The sequence below is a fragment of the Magallana gigas genome, chromosome 2, assembly GCF_963853765.1.
Source record: "Magallana gigas chromosome 2, xbMagGiga1.1, whole genome shotgun sequence".
Lineage (NCBI taxonomy): Eukaryota > Metazoa > Mollusca > Bivalvia > Ostreida > Ostreidae > Magallana > Magallana gigas.
In genome coordinates this window covers 21,566,052-21,585,855 of record NC_088854.1, presented here as the reverse complement: position 1 = coordinate 21,585,855, position 19,804 = coordinate 21,566,052, and the positions used below count along the sequence as shown (strand labels likewise).

Below are 19,804 nucleotides of genomic sequence, written 5' to 3'. Positions count from 1 at the left end.
GTATTGATCCTGTGTTTATAACAAAAGCATTACGGCTACCGTGAAGCACGGAATGGGATTGTAATGTTAAAGACATAACCATGTTTACCAAAGTATTTCTTTCATTTCTTTAAAGCTGCATGGTCCGAATTGTGACAATAACCAGTTACAAAGGGGTTTTTTTTCTTGTCAACGTTAACATTTACAAGGGTAAATGTATAATTGTTTGGTACTATGATAAATAGCACGCACGTAGCCCCTAAACATTTTCTTGCAGCAATCTTTGTTTTTAACCCCCCCCCCCCTTTTGATTAGTATTTTTATGATTTTGGGAGGTGTAATCCACTATTTTTTTTATTTTGCTTGTTAAATTTTTTTGGAAGAGTATAGCTTTCCTACTCGCAAAGAACGATGCTACGTGTCTGGGTAGAAATGAAAAGAGATGTCCTAGCTTGGATTGAATTGTAAGTGTGCTCTACCCAGAACATTTTTTCTATGTTAAGATGATTTAAAAATCCTTCAAAACTTTTTTTATTCTGCCATAGGAAAATCCTTATCCTTATTTTCCGATCGAAAATCTATTCTAACAAGTTGCTGTCCTTTAAAAAAGGACTACAATACGTGGACCATTTGCATGTGTTTCCAACGAAAACGTGAAAGCCTTAAGATTATCAGAGAGTCCACCCACTCTAGCCCCCTGCTTTTAACCACTCAATTTGTACCATGTACACTGTATTACGTATATGTATAGCTCTGACTTTTTATCTCAGAACTTAAAGGGTTCATACTTCTAAAATAATTATGATCTATCTATTAACGAAGTATGCATGTATAGTATCAGGCATTCGGCGAATTCTACTATTTGCGCACACATTACGATTCGCACTACTTTGTTAACTATGCAGTGACAGCTTTGTTTAAATAATTTCATATTTTGATGCATTTTTCTTGAGATTTAAACTTTTATACAGTGACATAATTATCCAATCACACTTAAATGCTTAATAATTTTTAATCGGGAAGTACTCTAGCCTCGCCTACTATAAAACTAAAGTTACATGTGTATACGGAAAACAACAAAACATTGCAAATTTATATGCTATTTGATACATGTTGTAGTTTCGGCATAACATTAACTTATTTTATAATACTGACAGTTCATATCACATGCCGATTATTTCTTTAAAAGGAATACTTTGTTTCTGTACTGACTACTGTTTACCGACAACTTTACAATTACAGCGCCTTTGAACTTATGTGCGCATATGGCATGGAATTCCGATCCCGATTCAGATAAACTTGTGTTAGCCTGGTTCCCTGAGCTACCCATTTCGCACAGGAACCAGGCTAGCTCATGCGCAGGCTGAATTTTCCCCATAGCATCCGGTTTAACCTCGCTTATATATTTTCTGCGTGGACCCTGAGGTCCACGCAATAAGTACATAATCATATACACGTAAATGGTCATACACGTTTTCCTGAAAAAGTGGTAATATATCCGATAATCTGTTGGTACCTCAACCCACTACGATGGCGGATTGGTACATGTATATTTACTGCATGACTATTTTTTGCAAATTATTATCGGCATTTTTTAACAAATGTAGAGATTGATTTTTATATACCGGTACATACGTGTTTATTTGCCGCATACCAAATGCACATTTTTTTCTGTTTCAATTAAGGTAACCTTGACATTGCTGTTTCAGATCAGTGCTTTGCTTTATGACCCGAGCGATTCGTGACATTATTTCATCATAGTAATCTGTCCATTACAAAAAATGGTTAACTTACTAATTGATAACGTTGTCAGACTTAATGGAAACACAATGTGAAAATAAAACCTACGGATTTTCTAAAGTCTTTTTTAAAATAAGCCCGAAAATATTCAATCTTTCGAAATTAATTTAATCAAAAAAGTATATATGCTCCGTGGAAGCTGTAAATTGCAAAACCTGGTTAAAGGCAGGCACGTAGCATCGTTTTTGAAAGTGGGGGGGGGGGGCCAGACCCATCCAAAAAATCTTGACAAGCAAAAAAAAAAAAAAAAAAAATTTAAAGTTTCCAAAAATCTTCAAAAACTATACTTCAATAAAAAAAATTCATACCTATCAAAAATTTTTCCCCTCCAAATCATGAAATTCCTAATCCGTGGGGGGGGGGGGGTAGGTAACTTCAATTTCACTCCTCATTTCGTTATTTTCGTAACAATTTTTAAAATACTTCCAAAAAAGTGGGGGGGCCAACTCCATTATAAATCATTTTTTTATATGTGAATTTAAAAAAATGTGTTGCTGCGGGAAAAAGTGGGGGGGGGGGGGGGGAGGGGGCAGCCCCCCCCCCCCCCTGATGCTACGTGACTGAAAGGATAATAATAGGGTAAAAATGTAAAACTGTCGAACAATTTGATACAAATCAAGTCAGTGCGAAAGACGTTGACAAATATGACTATTGAATAGCTAGTGTTGGAACGTTAGGTTTATCTTTTTAATGAAGAGTATGAATATGCAATTCCGACGGTAACTTTTACATTGATAAAATAATGAGAAGTTCCCTTTACATCAATGGTTCATGTTCTTTAAAATCGATGTTTTTGGCGCTTATTGGTCGAATCGAAGATGTTTATTCTGATACTATTTATGAATACGAGTGCATCAGCGGTGAGTAGAAAAAAATCTTAAGGATCTAAACCAAAACGAAAAGTAATGACAATTCTGCATTTTCATTAATGTCATTCATGGCATGCGCAATTTTAAACAGCCAATTGAATTTAATAAGTAATGCCAACTTTTCACAATTCTAGCATTACTTTACAAGAACCATATACATGTACCATTGTTTTACAAACTATATGATTTTTAATCTGAAGCAAAAAATTGTATGAATATGTATGAATATTATTCATACAATGTTTAAATACCATACACGTAATCAATATTATACATAATTGTACTTTTCGGCTTTTTGTATGTTTTTTCTTTGTAAAAATCAACTTTTTGGCACACTATAATTTGACCCACTGCCATTTAATCCTGCTTGTTGGTACTCGTCCCATGTTCCTTTCATTAACAGTGTTAATAAAGGCTGGTTAAATTAATATAGACCTTGACACGAGACATTAATTTTGTTCCGCTGGATGAGAATGATAAAGAATAATAGAAAAAAAAAAGAACTAAACCGGAATGAACTGGTTTAATGCTGCTTGCATCATTGTATTTTGCATGTGTCTACGAAGTCTCACCTCCCCCTTTCTCACCTACAAAAAGGACAATTGCACAGCTTCGTTAGTGTTGTTTAATGCACAGTCATTACTGAGAATAGGCGTCAGTAAAAAAATTAAATTATCTCCAGAGCCAAAGTTCTATCAAAATCAACTTTGTAAACAATTGTTCGAATTTGAAGCACCATTTTACTTGCAATTATGCATCTTCAAGTTACCGTCCCTTTAACCCAATACTGAAATAAATATACAAAGAAAGAAAGAAAGAAAGAAAGAAAGAAAGAAAGAAAGAAAGAAAGAAAGAAAGAAAGAAAGAAAGAAAGAAAGAAAGAATTTCTAGCCAAGAATTCACAGGCGCCTGGCATTATTTATTTTTCTCATAATAAAAATTATACCCTCTACCTAACAAGGTAGAATGTATAATTTATATTATGAGGAAGAATTAGATAGAGGGTATAAGTTTTATTATGAGAAAAATATATAACGTCAGGTGCCAGTTCATGATATAAGAAATATCACCTTATTCTATATGGCGGACGTTTAGTAACAATTACGGCATTACATTGCATTATGCAGGATATTGCCAACGCACAATAGCAGTATAGTCTGTTCCGCGATCAGTGTCCAGGATCCTTTGACTTTGTGTCTTTGTTCCTGTTTCGGCGATCGCAAGCACTCACCAAATTAAACAGTAAGACTTTTTGCCAATTTTTTGTTACTTTTTTTTTCTACAGAATTAGAATATTCTACCAAGGAATTCTATTTTGTTATGTTACTTAAAAAAAAAATACCCATGTTTATATATACGAGATATTGGTAAGAACAAATGGGTATACTATCCTGCACGATTTTAAAAGTTATTGTCAAACTGTACCTATGTAGTAAAACTGGATTAAACCATGCCACGGTTACAACTGAATTCATTCCATCGACCTTGAGATGTTTTACTACTAGTAATCAAATCACACAGAGCCTAACGACTTAACTTCAGAGCAAATCTGTAAGTTAAAAGTCGTCATTTCTGAATTATTTTTAAAATATGTAACATCAATTCATCTTTATTCACCCGAATTACTAATATCCATTGAAAGCAGATAGCGAAAGTTTAAATAGCCTGACAAATAGACGATATAAACTGCGTTATCAACGACAACTATAGATGTGGCGGAAATTGCGTTATGTAAATCGTCATCATCCTGTAGTACGACCTAGCATCCTGTAAAATCTACTGTTTACAAAATCAAGGGTGAAAAGATTGTTACAGAGTTTTTTAGTGTCAGTGATATAGAGCAATTAAGGTAAGTAATAAGATACGTACAGTGTATAGAAACAACCATCGCCGGAAACCCACGGTCGGTCTCGTTTCGACTGTTGGTTTCCGACGATGAGAAACAAAATTCATCATACATGTACACTAACTGGTCATTTTTGCACTTAAAACTACGCTTTTTTAAATGCATATATTCATTTTGTACTCATTTTTCATTTTGGGTTTTTTTTAAATAAATATTTGGGTAACTGTTACAATCATTTTCAAACAAATACTATATAGTATGTTAGAATTAAGAGAACCAAAGACTTTTCTGATGTTCAAAATCTATGCCATTCCTTTGATGAATGTAGGCTTTTTTTGGTTGATTGGGGTTCCATCCTGGAAATCTACTGCTATAGTATAATATAAACAATACCAACGAATTTCACACAAAAATTTGAAGAAAAAACCCTGAATAAGCGTCCCATCTTATTTATATTTAATTCGTTCTACTTTAACTGCTTTGACGAACAAGCAATTTAATTTTATGTAGACGTCGATGCGTTAAAAATAAGCTATAAAAATTATTTCAAATTATCTTAGGTCTCTGACTTTCCTTCGATGCGAGTAAGTATACATGTATAAGCATTATCCAGAAAACTCAGGAGCAGACTGGAAGCTCCGTATTAGGAGAGAGGGGAGTTGCGTCAGCTATAAATAAGGATCACGCAGATGAGAGATTGCACATTTCTGTTGTTAGTGACATCTTTGCACTAAGGTAGGGACAATTTTCATTTGATATTTTTTTTCCAGAAAATAAATCCTAAAGTATACGGTTGTAAATAGGATTAGAAATCTCCTCCGTATTTTTAAGAATGGTAAATATATTGATTAATGATAAGACATTATTTATAGGCGGGGTTGCATTCTGATTATATAAGTCGATATCAATGGAGGATTTGCCATTTGTTATGTTAAGATAGATAGTTATTCATCAAAGATCAAACAAATTTTAAAAATAAATTTCCAGCTACTACCGCTAATCCTAACTGCATTATATACAGTAATTATAGCATATGGCAATTATTTCCTCATTAATCAATAAGCAATTTTTAAAAAAGAAATCACACTTTGATGTTACTTCGAGATTAGAATGCCATAAATCGGGTTCATCTCTGTAAGACGAATAATATATTGTTGACCTTGGTTTTACGTGTAAGATCTTCTACTGTTTCACCCGACATGACCTAACCCGTTTTGAACGAAAATGACGATACACATGTATTTTGAGACCGCCCCTTAAGTGGCACGCTATGTTTACATACAAACAGCTGATCGCACCGTGCACTTTGCTCATCGAACAGAACGTGGTTCATCTCTGAGCAAAACGGTCGCATTTCTCAATCTTATTCCCTATTGTCATGGCGATTGACAAATTTGGCGAAGACTTGCACCACTCCGAAGGGCGCACAGACTGTGGTAAGTGTCTTTAATAAATTTCATGTCGCGCTCACAGTTCCGAGTCATCATCTGTCAAATTTATTGTCAGCCATCAGTTTATCGATTAAAATGCGGAGAGAAACACATTTCATGAAGAAACACGCTTTAGAGTTGAGAGATTAACCTATGGGTGTTTTATGATTTTTTTACAAGTAAATTTTTCAAAATATTTTAAGTAAATTTAATATGAATTTCATATTATGCATACGTAATTCAAGACAATTGTCCAAAATTATTAAAAAATGGTGGGATCCTACTTTAATGTTCAGATAATCTCTTTTTTAATTCAGACTTTCAATCATACTAAGTGTACATTTGATACATGCTGGGGAAATTTATTCTTCATATTCTTTGATAAAGAAATTAAAGTTGTACCGTTTTTTATATGGCCCGCTAATTTCCAGATTCTGAAACAAAGGCATCGGCCTAGTTTAGTGGTCATCGCGAAACGCCAATAATTAACGAAGTAGGTCAACACGCAAAAGCCACGTGGTAATCGGAAGAGAATGCAAGATCTCTTGTCATTCACACTGTACGGTTTACGCGCACTGTACCAGTTTCCTTCATCTGTATCACCCTCATACATTCTGAACAACGAATAGATGAACCAGACTCTGTACTGTAATCGTATGAAAGTAGGAAACTAACATTTTGTAGTTCAACTTTAGTTTTAAGTTTTATTTCATCAATTAGCAATATATCATTTAATTAAATAATCCGTTCATTTCTTTTTTAAAAGAAGATGGTCTAAAACGCATGAATGACGTCCTGAAGTTTATTGAAATGGAGAAAAATCAGAAAGATTCCCAGAATTCGTCAGAGACAAATAGCACGCATTCACAGCAGACGACAGATACCGCTGCCCCCGATGGCGGCTGGGGATGGTTGGTCTGCCTCGGCAGTTTTGTCATCAATTTCATCCTGGACGGCACCATGTTTTCCTTTGGAGTGATGCTACTCACACTCCTCGAGTATTTTGGCGAGTCCAAGGCTAAGACCTCCTGGATTGGGTCCGTCCTGCTCGGCCTGAGTATGATTCTCGGTAAGGTTAGAAAATGTAAATATATCACAGGATTTGTGGCGGTGTATGTCTTTAATCTAATGAGTTTTGTGAAATCTACATGTAACATCAAAGTTTGATATCTATGAAACCCATGTCACAGAGTGTGAAATCATTTTTTCTGTTCGCAAATGTGGCACACTCGCACTAACATTTTGAGAATATCCCTGTTATAAGGATAAACTTTGTACCTGATGGAAACAAACATATTATCGCAATTTCGCGGCATTCATGACATTATGCTAATGCATACTTCAGTCTGTCAAATTGTAATAATATTATATTTGACCCGTTTCACATCAGTAGATGTAATATTATTGGTGAAAGTTTTTGCTATTCGTTTTAAGGTATCTCTCTCCTCAGTGTTGTTAATTAAAGAATTTCTTGAGAAGTATATCATTAAAATCTTTAGACAAAATATACTTAAAAATACAAAGAAAATGGGGGGGGGGGGCAGTATTCATCCCTTTGAATCAAAGCAAGCTTAATTTGACCTTTTTGCACCTGAACTGCAATTTCAGCCCGGTTGGATTACGAACATATTATGTATAAAGCTGCTTAAATTTTTTTCATGACCTTTTTGCACTTAAAATAGAAATTAATAGTTGCAATTTTGATTTTAAAGCTGCTTGGTCCGATTTTATATCATATTTTATGCACGCTTTTAAACGATGGCTATGCTTAGTATATGTATAATAATAGGCATTGCAGTAGTTTTTCCAGTCAATTATGTCATATTTCAATGAAGAAAAATAGATACAAAATTTGCTAACAAAACAAACGACATTAATAGGTACCGCGTTATTTCGCCTCATGTTAAATTTCACCCCTGACGACGAGACGGGTATGGTTATATCACGACTTTGACATCGCTTTAAAATAAAGGTCGAAATGATCAGACAAATTACAAATAAACATGTGTACGTTTTGTTCGCTAATATTTCTGAAGTCTGCTTTCTTTACAATCGATGCATATCATGCGGGTTGAATAACCCCAATCATTCGGGGGACGAAACCCAGCGTTTCCATTTTCTTAACATTCCCGTGATGCATTTTGGTTTGTTTTTTCGTTTGCCCAAAAAGAAATTATCTTTATTTACTTTGAATATTTCTAACTTTGAAAGGAGACTGATTCTGCTAACTTTGAAAGGAGACTGATTCTGCTGGTGTAAATAGGAGAAAGTCCATAACTTTCTAAAATAAATGATTTGTATGGAAAAAGATTTGATACTGTAATAACAAAAAAAAAATCGGACCAAGCAGCTTTAGATAAAAGCTTTTTGAATATCAATAATTCTATAGAACTAATCATGTTTACCTAGATGTGTATTCACTATTATTTTGACATTATAAAACATGGGGTTCAGTGATGTCATATTTTAGACAGAGGACATCATAGGAAAAATCCCTGCAAAATTTGGCTTAAATTCCAGACTTTTTCTTTGCATTGCATGATTTTATGCAAAAAGTCTATCACAATCTCAGTACATGTGACACAGAACCTGTAGAATGTGTTCCAAACCTATCGAATGTTAAAAGTGTGTTAATGAATAAGGTATAATAAAAAAAAATATTGAAATTTCATAAAATTGCTTGATTTCTGTCATTTTCGTCTAGCAAACTTCCGCACGAAAACATAGTTTTCCCCAAACTTTGTCCATTGAATTCAAATTGATTTTCTCTTTGAATACTATGTAATCATGAAATAATAATCTTTCTTTGCTGATTAAATACAATGTAAATAAAACCATACTCATTTCAAATACTAGTATAATGATGATACGCGCAATAAAATCAAAACGTGACGAGTAGGACACCTTAAGTGTCTTTGTATACAAGTTATATTGGACTAAAAAAAACAACTACCAGTTATAAACCTGTTTCACCTCAATGCTGTTAACAGCCTCTTAATTGTCATAGAGGTAGCGCCTCTGAATTTTGAGGACAAAATCAATATTTGAATCGGAGGAATTTAGATAAGAGGGTGTATAGAAATTTTATGACATACTGTCTTGTGAATTAACAATATGATTAGGCTCTCATGGGTCTCCTACATGTATCTTAAAGAAAAAATAAATTCAAGTCTTATTTTTTTTATAAACTGGCGCGTTTCCCATCCGATTAGCTTATTTCCACAAAATGATCGTGCAATACACGTGCAGTATTGCCCACAGGACCCCAAGCTTAGCGTTTTGAAAATGGTACAAATTTTAAACAATATAGAAGGGGCCAAGTAGTACACGATTTCAAAAGAAATTACAATAGTCATTGCCTGCCACCTCACGGGACCGCGGGGGAAGATAAACAAGACCAGTTTACGTGCTCCGGATGTGAACAATACAAGTGGAAGTGTTAGCTGAGCTGTAGAAAGAATTTTATAAGATACACGAAATTCTAATTCATAAAACCAGAAATGTTATCATAAGAGTAAAACTGATTTGTAGAATTAGTGGGCGCAGCAAGTTGACACTGAAATGTATTCATAAAGCTTGGCGAGTAGATAATTCCGTCATTCCTGTAGGAGTTGAAAATGTTATTGTTGTGAAGTGACCAGATTCTGAACTGTCAGATTTGTTATCATTTAATACGCACTAGAAAAGTTCGATACATATGTATAACTAATGTTGCTTATTTTCCTCTTCACCTCGTTCAGCCCTAATAATATGTGCAGACAAAAGTTGTCACGCGATTATTAGATGCATACTGTATATGGGTTGCATGTACTTTACTCTTTTTGAAGTGCGAAACACATTTCAAGTATTTACCCCCCCCCCCTATATCCAATATGTACATATGTATACCAATTTATAACGTTGATTTAATTAATTTATTTAGTTTTAAAAAAGATGTTTATTACATGTATTATATGTAATCGACAAATAGATCGTGACGAGCCTCTGCGATTGAACCACACAAAATAAGCCTGCACTGAATGCTTCTGCTGTATGAAAATGCCAAAAAAAAAACCTGAATTTGAAAGTGTAAAAGTAAATTCTACTTTTATTCGAAGCTCGTGTTCAGTAAATTAGGATAAACAATAATATATATGCCCAGAGTGTTCAAACCAGTACCCTCGTCCTCGAAAAAAGCAGGCGCAAAATAAGATAAGAGATGTGAATAATAACTATTAAGATACTGGCTCTATAGAACTTTAGCTCTAGAGAGAGGGGAGCGTCAGTCTGTCCATCCGAATTTTCTCATATAGCTACAATTATGTACATGTAGCTATTGAGATATACAGTAAAAAAAAACCAGTACGTTCTTGGAAATTTAAATTACATTGCTTGTGTAACACAATCACACTTTATTATCAACTAACTCAGAAAATGAATAGCTGAAGGTACATTTAGAGATCTAATGCGCCATAAATTGGACTGTGTATCTACTTTGGTGTCTAGTCGAGTAGGTACCAAGTGACAGGGCTACTTAGAGACCCCCTTCTGTTTACTGATGTCACTTGACCTCAACTTGAGGTTTGTATATGACAAATAAAAAGCTCACCAAAAACAACAAGTCCATTTTGGCTCCAGATTAAACAGTACACTGCGTAATATAGCTTCCAAAAGAGCATGTATATGTGCTCAAACCTAGGATGGACATTTACCGGTGCTTGTGAGAGGGTGTTTTGTCATAGCATGCATATGTAGTTTAAAATTTGCCAAACACATTTACATGTACCTTGCTTTTATATGCATTTTTGGGAGTTGATTTTAATCAACTCTCCTATGCAGTTACTCAGACAAACCGAAAGTGAAACAGTGTTTGGACCTCAGCACAAATCATTGCTGCTGACAAGACTAAGTTCTTGAAAATAATTGATGACTTCGATGTAATGTATGCTAAAGCATTGTTTTCAAGGAAACTTATTTATAGATACCTTGAAAATAGTCAGATTTTAAATGCTACGAACAATTTAAATATTTTTTGTAGTCGTATGTATTCCTACGCCAGAGTTCAATAAAGTCTCGTTCAACTCGACGCTCGGCTATCTCCGTAAATCCTTTTCGGAGATTCACGGTGTCAGCCGAGCGTTTGGTTGAACGAGACTAGAGTTCAATATTGCCTGGATCCATACAATTTTCGAGAAATATTTCTATCAATGATACATAGTTTGATTGATTTAATTTTATCTTTAAATATTATTTAACATTATTCATATGGGGGTTTCTCGATATTCTTGTCGAAAAAGTCCAAAAATTCAAATTATAAAAATGTGCGTAATTCAAATGATAAACTACATGTACGTGTCATGCAAGATAACAGATAATTGATTTTAAAATAAATAAACATCGACAAAATCAACTCCCGTCAGTTCTACAGTACTTTGTTTTATATGCATTTATGCATTCAAATATGGTTAACAAACACAACAAGAGATTTGCTGTTTGACAGAAACGTCCGTCGGTACGAGTCAGCAGAATGTAGCTCCGACTTCGAAACCTTATTCTGCGGGCGTCATTATTATTGTTCACGTCGCCACTGATCAGGTAGCATGAACAGCTAGTGATAGGTCCTAACCTTTGAAAATACACTGATTGTCGCCAATACGTCACTAAACTCTAGGACATTTAGGGATGTATCAAACAGCGTGGTAACAATTTTAGAGGTTGGGCATGTATACATAAAGTACATGTAAATCTCTATGCCCCAAATTATTCTTAAAACTAGTACATATTATTTGTTATACAGAGTGGCAAGGTGTTTACATTGATCGAAATATTTCACGTGTTTTATTTTGATATGTATAAATTTTATAAGCTAATATATATTACATGTCTTAAATACTGGTAATGTAAGGTGAGGTGATACACCAAATTAAAAATCTCTTATAAGAGATTACATATTATGTATTTAGAGCAGAAAGTTGCTGTAATGACCTGGATGGTTTTTTTATCATACTAATCAGACTTTCAAAGATGATAGTTATAGTACTCCAACGAAAAAAAAAAATGCACTGACTAAGCAAACTGTGGAATGTCTTTATCGGCAAGCATGCACGTGTGACTACAGTATCAGGCCATGACCCAGTTTAGATTGCCTTTCACACATATTAGAGTTTTTAAACGGGTTTTCCAAAGAAATTATACGGATAACTCCTCCTACAATTTTCAGGATAAAAAGTTGTTGTTTTGCAGATCAATTGTACATATATCAGAAATGTGTAAATTACTTAATTTTTTTTTTGTAAAATATAAAAATATGCACTTCTCTGATACATGTAAAATTGATCTGCAAAACAACAACTTTTTATCTTGAAAATTGGTGGAGGAGTTATCCGTATAATTTCTTAAATCATTCTTTAAAAGATACGATTGAAAGATACGAAACTGTTGTTGTGCAGATCAGTTGTACATATATTAGAGATGTGCATATTGAATTTTAATTTTTGATAATTTATCAAACAATACAAGCTGTTGTACTAGTATAGGGAACTCCTAATGTATGGATAACTCTTCCTTGGTTTTTCAAGATAGGAAATTTATGTATTGTAGTAAATATCCAAAATATATATATATATATATACCGGTATATATATATATATATATATATATATATATATATATATATATATATATATATATATATATATATATATATATATATATATATATATATATACACACAACAGTAAGACATGCAAATGTACATAAAACATTTGTTATACAGTCAATTGACAGTTAACTATTATGATCGGAAATATGAATTGAATGGCAGGTATAAATGTACCATTTAATCATCTCTCCATGGACATACAGTCACTTTCATGCACGGATAAAAAGGGGTTCAGGGGTTTCGGACCCGAACCCGTCTCCATGAAAACTCTAACGTAATAAAGTTATCTACAATAGGCTTCGTATACGTAACCCCCCCCCCCCCCTCCGGGAGCAAAATTCCGCACAGGACTAGATTTTCAGTTGCCTGAATGACAGAGATTCATCCTGCATGTTTATATATTACTCTTGCTTTACAGGTATTTTGTTGGTTGGTTATTGGATGTTTATATATATATATATATATATATATATATATATATATATATATATAGATATAGATATAGATATAGATATATATATATATATATATTCCTATTGGTTTACAGGTCCTTTTGTTGGCTGGTTATTGGACAGATTCACCATCCGTCAAGTGACGTTGTGTGGTGCCCTGGTAGCCTCCTGCGGCTTTGTCATCAGCACGTTCGCACAAAGTGTCGAGGTCCTGATTATAACGTACGGGATTGTTGGAGGTAATCTGATAACTCGGATAACACAAATCATCTTTGACATCGCGACCCGTTTACAAGCTCCTATATGATCAGAGATAGTACTGTTCAAGGCTGCTGACACATATATCAAAAGTTCTAAGTACGGAGACCTTTCAGTAATGCGGTCTAAATAAGTACTAAAAAGGAACCAGATATTAAATTTAAAAACAATTATTCAAATTCTAGTAGCATTTCTCACCAATTCTTTTAGTATAAATACGTGCATCTTGTATATCTTATTAAACCTGAAGCGGTAGAGGGGTGTTTCAAAACAGATTATCTGGATTTTTTTCATTCTCTTATAAGGATGCACAGATGTAGTTTGAGCACAAAGGTATTTATGATTATCAAGATGAATGATAACGCAAAAAGTGGTGGGAACAGAAACTTGGGATAAATAAGGGTTTACTAGTAGATTTTGAGGCGGTCAAAATTGATAAGGAGCAAAGCTTCTCGGTCGGTCCATATCAATTTTTTTTCTCGTTACCTTTCAGGAATCGGTTTTTGTATGATGTTCATTCCTAGCATCATTGTCGTGGGTTTATACTTTTCCCGGAGGAGGGCGCTCGCAACCGGAATTGCCATGAGCGGTTCCGGCGTAGGAACCTTCGTCTATGCCTACCTCTGTGAAGCTCTCTTAAATGAATTCAGCTGGCGAGGAACAGTCCTGATTATGGCTGGAATAATTTTGAATTGTGTCGTCTGTGCCGCTTTATTCAGACCTTTATCGAATGAGGCCGTGAAACAGAAGCAACGAAACGCAAAGGAAAGCAAACTGTACGACTGTGTGCATTGTTTGGATTCGAACAAATCTTCGTCCACTGACTTGAGCACAAAAAGTAAAGATTTGTATGGAGGATTTGATGGACCAAGAAACGGGTCTGTTGTATTCAACTCTACCTCAGCCTTGGATAGAAGGACCCCTGCATGTTACTCATTTATTGAAAACACTTCTTACCGAAAACCCAAACGAATGTACTCGAGCGCCCATGCGTTAAACCGAATAGACAATTTGAATTTTCAACAACCTAGTGTGCTAAAGCCGTTTAACCCTCTGTCTCGAAAAGACATCTATTACAGTGGAAGCGTCAGAAACATCCCCAAAAGTGTGTCTAGCTCAGACTTAAGTGATAGTAACAACACTGAGGAGTTGTCTGACTTTGAAATAGAGGTCAGTGAGGTCAAGGCCGCTTCCTGCTGCTCGTGTCTACAGAAACTGGGGGGAACGGTAGACTTGTCGCTCTTTAAGAATGGCAAGTTTACTCTCCTGCTGTTGTGTATGGTGCTCTGGACAGGTAAAAACCCTTTTCTCGTTTTGTTTATTATGAACATTTATCCATGTTGTATAGAATATTTCACATACACGGAAATTGAATCACAGAATAAAAGAAAATAGTGAAGGGGAAATAAATCTCGATTTGTTCTGTGGTTCAACACGCACTTCTGCCTAAAACGCCTTACCATGTGAAACATATTGGAGATGATAAAAAAGTGAAAGTCTTAATGATAATATAATTGTAGAAATAGTTACAACGTCCGAAACCTATCGTCAGTCTTGAAATATGCTCACTGACCGAGGACTAACTCGCTGATTTTTCCTCGTTCTCGTGAATAATCCTTTCCCTATTCAGATAAATTTTGCCGTTTCATTGGATGACTGAGATTATTTAAATATTCATGAAAACGAGAAAAGATCGAAGAGTTGGCCAACAGTCAGTAAGCGCATGCGACACTGACCATGGGTTTCCAACGATGCACTTCACAGGATAATAACATCTCATCAATATGCTCATAGATTTTGTGCAAGCTTTTGTACATATAACAATTTTTTGTTGCCGTTTAGTCAAAAGCATGTGGACGTCATTTATTAGGTTAATATATGTATATTTAAAATATTATATGCACGTACTGTTTCTCAACGTATTTATCACCCTTTACGAGTGTGCCTAACTATTTATTTAATTTGACATAGCAGTTTCAGTAGACTGAATCAAAAATATCTACGCTTTAGCCGATGTAATGTGACGGTAACGTTTTTAATTTTTTGAAATGAAATAACATACGTGTAAATTTGAATTTAATTTTTTTTTTTTGATTCATGTTCTAAACTGTTATCAGTACATCGATTTTTTAACCATTTCATCCTTTCCTTTTTCTCTGTACAAAGGAGTGGAACAGGTACTCAGGGAAGCTAGGTGGTCCTCATCAGGCTCCGTCGTCAACAACTTTCCTCAAGTCAATACTCAGCCTTAAATCTGAGGTTTGACCTCAGGTTTATGCACTTTTCTTTAAAGGACTTGAGTTGAGGAATGAGTTGAGGGATTCGAAAATTTTGGTGACGGTGGAGCCAGATCTACTTGCACTTACAATTTTTTCGATATGATTTGTTTGGCTATAAAATATAATTTAGTATAGAAAAATCGCATGTATAAGTATTTATCTAAATCTATTTATTGAGCTCTTCATCTAAAGGAGATCAGTAGAGTCTAAAAATGGTCTCGACCATCCAGCTCTTATAAGTTGTTGTGGAAAATCAATCTGTAATTAATTAAATGATCAGTTTTGCATGTATCTTGCAAATGCAGTTAAATCTTAAGACTTGACACGGGTACCTGTTTCAATTAAATCCATCATTATGATGCTCCTCCCCCCTTTTTTTAGTTTACATTTGCTTCTGTTTTTTCAGTCACTTCTGTTTTTCAGGGGGTCAGGGCGCTGACGTAATTCTCCTGCACGTGTGCATTTAGGGGCTTACCGTTACGTCCGGCAGTCAAGTCACTCAATATGCAAAGATGTAATTGGCAGGACGGTATACATTGGAAAAATGGTGTAAATGGGGGGTCGTAGAGACGTTGTTTTGAATTTGATCATTTGCATTGAGAAAACCAAGTTTAATAAACGATTACTTTAAACTTTTGAGCCACAAATGTGAATATATTTGCATTTTAATGTCGGTACCACGTTGACTTGAATATTTCACAGTAAAAGCAAGCTGGGCTAACTTAAGGATGATTTATGATAAATGGAAAAGGTTAAAAACTTAGGAAATTTTGTTTGTGAAAATCAATTTCACGGTAATGTAATTTACTTTTTATCAAGCTTAAACCACAGGGGCTTAATGTTGAAAACACATATTTTTTTTCTATAAATTGATAACTACAATATATTGAAAAACCTTTCATTATAAAAGAAAAAAAATGTTTTAAACTCCAGGCGTGTGTGACTGTAACAATTTATTTCTTTTACACTTGATACACGAATAGCTATACAAATGTATATGCATGTATGATATAAAATTTCTTTCAAAAATTCTACAACCAAAGCAAATGATCAATAGGGATGTTAAACTTGGATGTAAACACTCTTTTTCATCTGCTATCATACTTTATCGGCACATTAATTTTACTTACCCAAAGGCATATAGATATAAGATTATTTATAAATTTGAAAATCTTCGTTTACAGAAATTCATTTTTTTTCTGCTACGGAAAAATGAAAATATCAATACAATTTCTTTGCAGATGGTGACTTTATTCTCACTCAGAGAATTCATGCCATATCATTTTTGAAACAATAAATTTTAAATCAAGATTGATATTTAATTATTTTGATAAAACTTTCACTCAAAATTAAATAATTTTATTGAATATTTAAACAAAAATTATATATATTTTTTCTATCCCACAGCTCAGTCTATAACTCTCACCTACCTACCAGACATGGCCGTCGCTAACGGTATACCACGTGATAAAAGCGCGAGCATCATCTCTATCTGCGGCATCACCAACACCATCGGGCGGATTTTGGCGGGCTTTCTGACCGACTCCTTCCACGTCAGCAGTACAACCATCTATCTCGTCGCCCTTACTGTGGCAGCTATAACCAACTTTCTCTTCCCGTGGTGTTACAACTATCTGACTATTGCCCTGTGTTCGGGCGTCTTTGGTCTGTGTATGGGTAAGTTTTGGGTTTGATCAGTTGGACAGTTTGATCACATTGTAGAACCATTTTAACGAGACCTTGGACTTCCTGTTGGACGTAGCAATCTATTTCTTGCGTCAAAACAAGTTAAAAATGACGCGGTTTTAAGCGAAATATGCACCAATTGCGTAGTCTTAGCTCAAAACCCAGACAAATCTTGTTGATTTCAAAGAGTCATGGCTGAATGGCCGGCAGTGAAATAGACAGGCCTACGTCACATTGCTGTTTGACACAACTACCCAAAGTCCAAGCTCTTGTTGAAATGGTTCTAATTTCTACTGAAAATAACGAAGGACTGTTTTTTCCCGTTGACCACAACAAAAATAAAGCAAACATATTGTGTATAATTTACATTGCATTCCTTTATGATTTACAGCTAGCATTGTATGCCTGCGTACCATTGTGATCGTGGAACAGCTAGGTTTAAAACGACTAACCAGTGCCTTCAGCATGATTGCCTTTTTCCAGGGCGTAGCATTTATTATTAATCCCCCACTTGCAGGTAAAGATCAGCACATTGACTCCACATACCCAAGGTTCAAATCTTGGAGTGTATATAATATTATTTGAGTAACTTTATTGCATTTGATACATAATTAATTTGCGATTAGAAGTTGAGCTGTATGAGATATTTTTCAGGTTTTCTGTACGATCATATGAAATCCTATCTGTACCCGTTTATCTTGTCCGGGACAATGTACCTTGTGGCTGCCCTAGCCTGTGCTACAGTCATGCTGAAACACTGCATTTCGGCCAAGGACACAAGCAAAGACAACATTTCTATTGTGATTGAAAGTGAGGGGACCTCAACGGATGAATCTCTTCTCAATGTATTATGATAGAGTGATAGAGTGTTAGCAGAATGTTTTATATGCAAATTATATATTAAATTAGAGTATTGTCATGTTTTGGGATTGCTTTGCTTTTAAACTAAAATTTTCTTGTTTCTTGATTTCTGGCCAAGCGCTAGAAGAGCCCTTAAGTTAGTTAACCATTCTAGACTTTAGCATTAGCAATGGATACAATGTAGAAATGTAGTGCTTAAATCGAGACCATGCTGTATTATATTGGTTAGATGTATATATAGAACCTAATATATATTCAAGTGCATTTTTTTTTACTCTTTTAATCCTTAATAAATCAGCATTATTGTCTTTAAAAACGTGTTTCTTGATTGCTCTTTGTTGGTTTTACAGAAAATCGTGACCAGATGTTAATGGCGACATACATGTAGTATGGTATTTTAAACGAATATATCAGGATAGTTTTAAACCTACTGTATTCTTATTCTGGAACAGTAGTGCCCCTTTTCATTCTGGTATTATGTGTGTAAACTCCCTTGAATATTTTTAAGTGAGTACTTTACATTTTTACATTTTGTCTACATTATTCTGAAATGAATATTTGTATTCCTAATCTTAATCAATATTTATAAATTATCAATAAAATGCAAAAATTTATAGAGGCAGAAATAGATCAGATAGAACTAATTTTGAGTCTGTTTCTCAGCTACAAAACCTCCTTTATTTTTTTATTATTGTACCATACAAAAGTAATGTAAGATTTATCAGTTTGTTAAATATATTTCAAGATTAGTAATGAATATCATATTCATTCTTTCTCCAAGACTGCATATTAAATGAAATATGAACAATATCAAATCCATGAATTTCATCTCTTCCATCAGTTTTCGTTCAACTTTGAAGATTGAATTTACATCATTTTACATGTGTGATAAAGTTTACTCCTTGGTGAATTTTGTCAGAAACAAGCGCCTGGGGTGTGATGTTATTTGTACATTTTCCCTATCCTAGATGTGTGAGCATTCTTTTGATCATTTTCAATTCTATTGGTTTTTATTAATTGTGATTAAGTTACAATGGGTATAAAACTTCTCTAAATAAATTAATTAGGCCCAATTGTTGTTTATGACTTTCTTGTACTTAAGTTTTAAAGTCAACTGAAATAAAGAAAGGAAGCTTTACTACCTCTCGAAAGTTATTTTGTATCAGCCAACAAATTAATAACTCTCTCTCTCTCTCTCTCTCTCTCTCTCTCTCTGGTCTTGTATTTGTTTTATTGTCAGTTGATGTTGTTTTGTCATTTTTGGGGATTTTATTTTAACAATGTATTTTTTTTCTTTTATGGAGTGGAAATATTTTCTTCGCAAGTTATGTTATAGTATTATAGTGATTGTATTTTATAAAAATGATTTTAATGGACTGTATGATTTGCTTTTTATCTTATTGTTTTTTTAAAGAGGCATTCAATCATACTCGTTGTTATTTGCGTTTGAATAAACATTTACATATGTACTTTTTCTTTTACTTATAATAAATCAATTTCTTAAGCCATAAACACTTATAAAAATTTTTCAGAATTTTCATTATCTTATCGATAGAAATTAAAATAACATTTTGTTGCATTATTTAATTTTTTAAGTTGCCCACGGGATATACCGCTCACCCGAATAACAGTGCTGCAGCAACAAGTTAATTGTTATAAACCGCTACAATACTACGTTAAAAACAATTTCATAATTATTAAGAC

At 34.1% G+C, this 19,804-nt stretch overlaps 1 protein-coding gene across 3 annotated transcripts; it reads left to right on the top strand.

Moving 5' to 3' along the window:
- Positions 1-5,075: 5,075 nt before the first annotated feature.
- LOC105346001 (monocarboxylate transporter 14) lies at positions 5,076-19,569 on the top strand. Of its 3 annotated transcripts, none has more exons than XM_066075579.1 (7): positions 5,076-5,229; positions 6,691-6,993; positions 13,112-13,255; positions 13,768-14,568; positions 16,961-17,230; positions 17,631-17,756; positions 17,894-19,569. In XM_066075579.1, exons 2-7 carry the CDS (start codon positions 6,708-6,710, stop codon positions 18,091-18,093), a joined length of 1,827 nt encoding a protein of 608 aa, XP_065931651.1. In that variant the 5' UTR covers positions 5,076-5,229; positions 6,691-6,707; the 3' UTR covers positions 18,094-19,569. The 3 variants fall into 3 exon arrangements, with proteins under 3 accessions (XP_065931651.1, XP_034302417.2, XP_065931649.1); XM_034446526.2 differs by lacking the exon at positions 5,076-5,229 and adding an exon at positions 5,770-5,930; XM_066075577.1 differs by lacking the exon at positions 5,076-5,229 and adding an exon at positions 5,777-5,930 and having other exon boundaries at positions 6,694-6,993.
- The last annotated feature ends 235 nt before the right edge of the window (positions 19,570-19,804 follow it).